We start from the raw sequence: 1,543 nt of genomic DNA on the forward strand, positions 1-1,543 counted from the left end.
AATCAAGACAATCTCTGAATCTGTTAAAAATCATCATCATTTACAATTATGATTAATGGCTTGTAGGCCCTAGCCTACTACATGTAGCCTATTGATTGATGTCTATTTATAATTTAAATGTAGATCTAGTACTATTAGGGGGGTTTCAACCCTTGGAAATATCAAATATGCATTATATGGCAACTATCATTTCCACTCACCACAGCAACCTGCCCATTTACAATTTTGATATGTTTCTGATATCTTACCTGATAGTCAATCTGTAATTAAATCCGAATATTTCCATATTGTGCATATTGACCTGCTTCGCATATATTACTATGAATTTTAATAAAATTTTTGGGAAACTTTACATGCGGAGAAATTAGTTAGACAACAGTACGAGATAAAACAACAGGTATCATTATTCCACCACTCATCCTACTGTATGGAGGTAGAAGAAAATCCTGGTAATGATGAGATGTGTGATTTAGATGTCATGGATTCAGATGTTGAACTTCCAAGTTTGAAGAAAACAGTTGGTAAATATATTTATTCAACTTTAAAACTTTATTTCACTGTTTTTTAAAATTATTAATGTTTGGTAAAAACTCAATTAAGTTGTGATGATAAGCCTGATTAAGCAGATATGTGGTGTAAAGATTTAAGTTGCTTGCACCCTCAATGTGTCCTGTATATATTTCAGGTACACAGTGTGATACTGGAGTGATAATAGAGGAGAACAACAGGTTAAAAGAAGAATTGAAAGCTGCAAGAATGGAACTGGAAAAAGAAAAGTGGAGTGTTTCAAAAATTGCTGACAATGATGGTCTTACAAAGTTTTATACAGGTCTTCCAACTTTTGGTATTTTTTTATGGCTTTTTACTTATCTTCAGGATAAATGTTCTAGGATGTCTTATTGGACAGGTGAAAGTAACATATCTAATGACCGAATACGTGTCCACACTACATTTTTAAAACACGACACCTCTGGTGTTACACCTAATTACGCCATGTTTGGAAGAGAGTTCAACACTCCGCTCGATCTTCAGTTTGGTCGTCCACCACAGACAGTAAAAGAGCAACATGTGTGGAATAAAACTTTAAGGGACAGGCTCATCTTTTGTCACCAATTTGTTCGTGACCAGATCCAGGTGGAGACTAAACGTCAGAAAAACTATTATGATCACAGGAATGGAAAAGACGATCTGAAGTCAGGTGATAAAGTGTGGCTTTTTACACCAACATTGACGCCCAGTATTCCCAACAAATTCGCGAAACGATGGAAAGGACCATTTGAAGTTGTGCGAAAGCTCAGTGACATAACGTATGAGATTGAAGATGGTACCTTCTAGACGTAAACAGGTGGTTCATGTAGATGGGTTAAGTATATACAACCAACGTGACGAAGAATCTGACAGTGATGCACCATGTGAACCGATAGACGACTTCCTTGACAGTGACGTCAATGTAGATGCCGATAGAGATGCGTCATGTGAACCGATAGATGACTCTCCTGACAGTGACTATTGTGATAGTAATGTGGGTGGCGATAATGCGGAA

General features: G+C 36.6%; 1 protein-coding gene across 1 annotated transcript; it reads left to right on the forward strand.

The window, feature by feature from the left end:
• Nucleotides 1-427: 427 nt before the first annotated feature.
• On the forward strand, nucleotides 428-907 carry LOTGIDRAFT_175945 (hypothetical protein; the record flags this gene model as incomplete). Its single annotated transcript, XM_009063430.1, has 2 exons — nucleotides 428-521; nucleotides 686-907. Coding segments are annotated over 2 exons (316 nt in total), but the record flags the coding sequence as incomplete, so codon positions are not given.
• Nucleotides 908-1,543: the final 636 nt, after the last annotated feature.

Source organism: Lottia gigantea (assembly GCF_000327385.1).
Source record: "Lottia gigantea unplaced genomic scaffold LOTGIsca_575, whole genome shotgun sequence".
NCBI lineage: Eukaryota > Metazoa > Mollusca > Gastropoda > Lottiidae > Lottia > Lottia gigantea.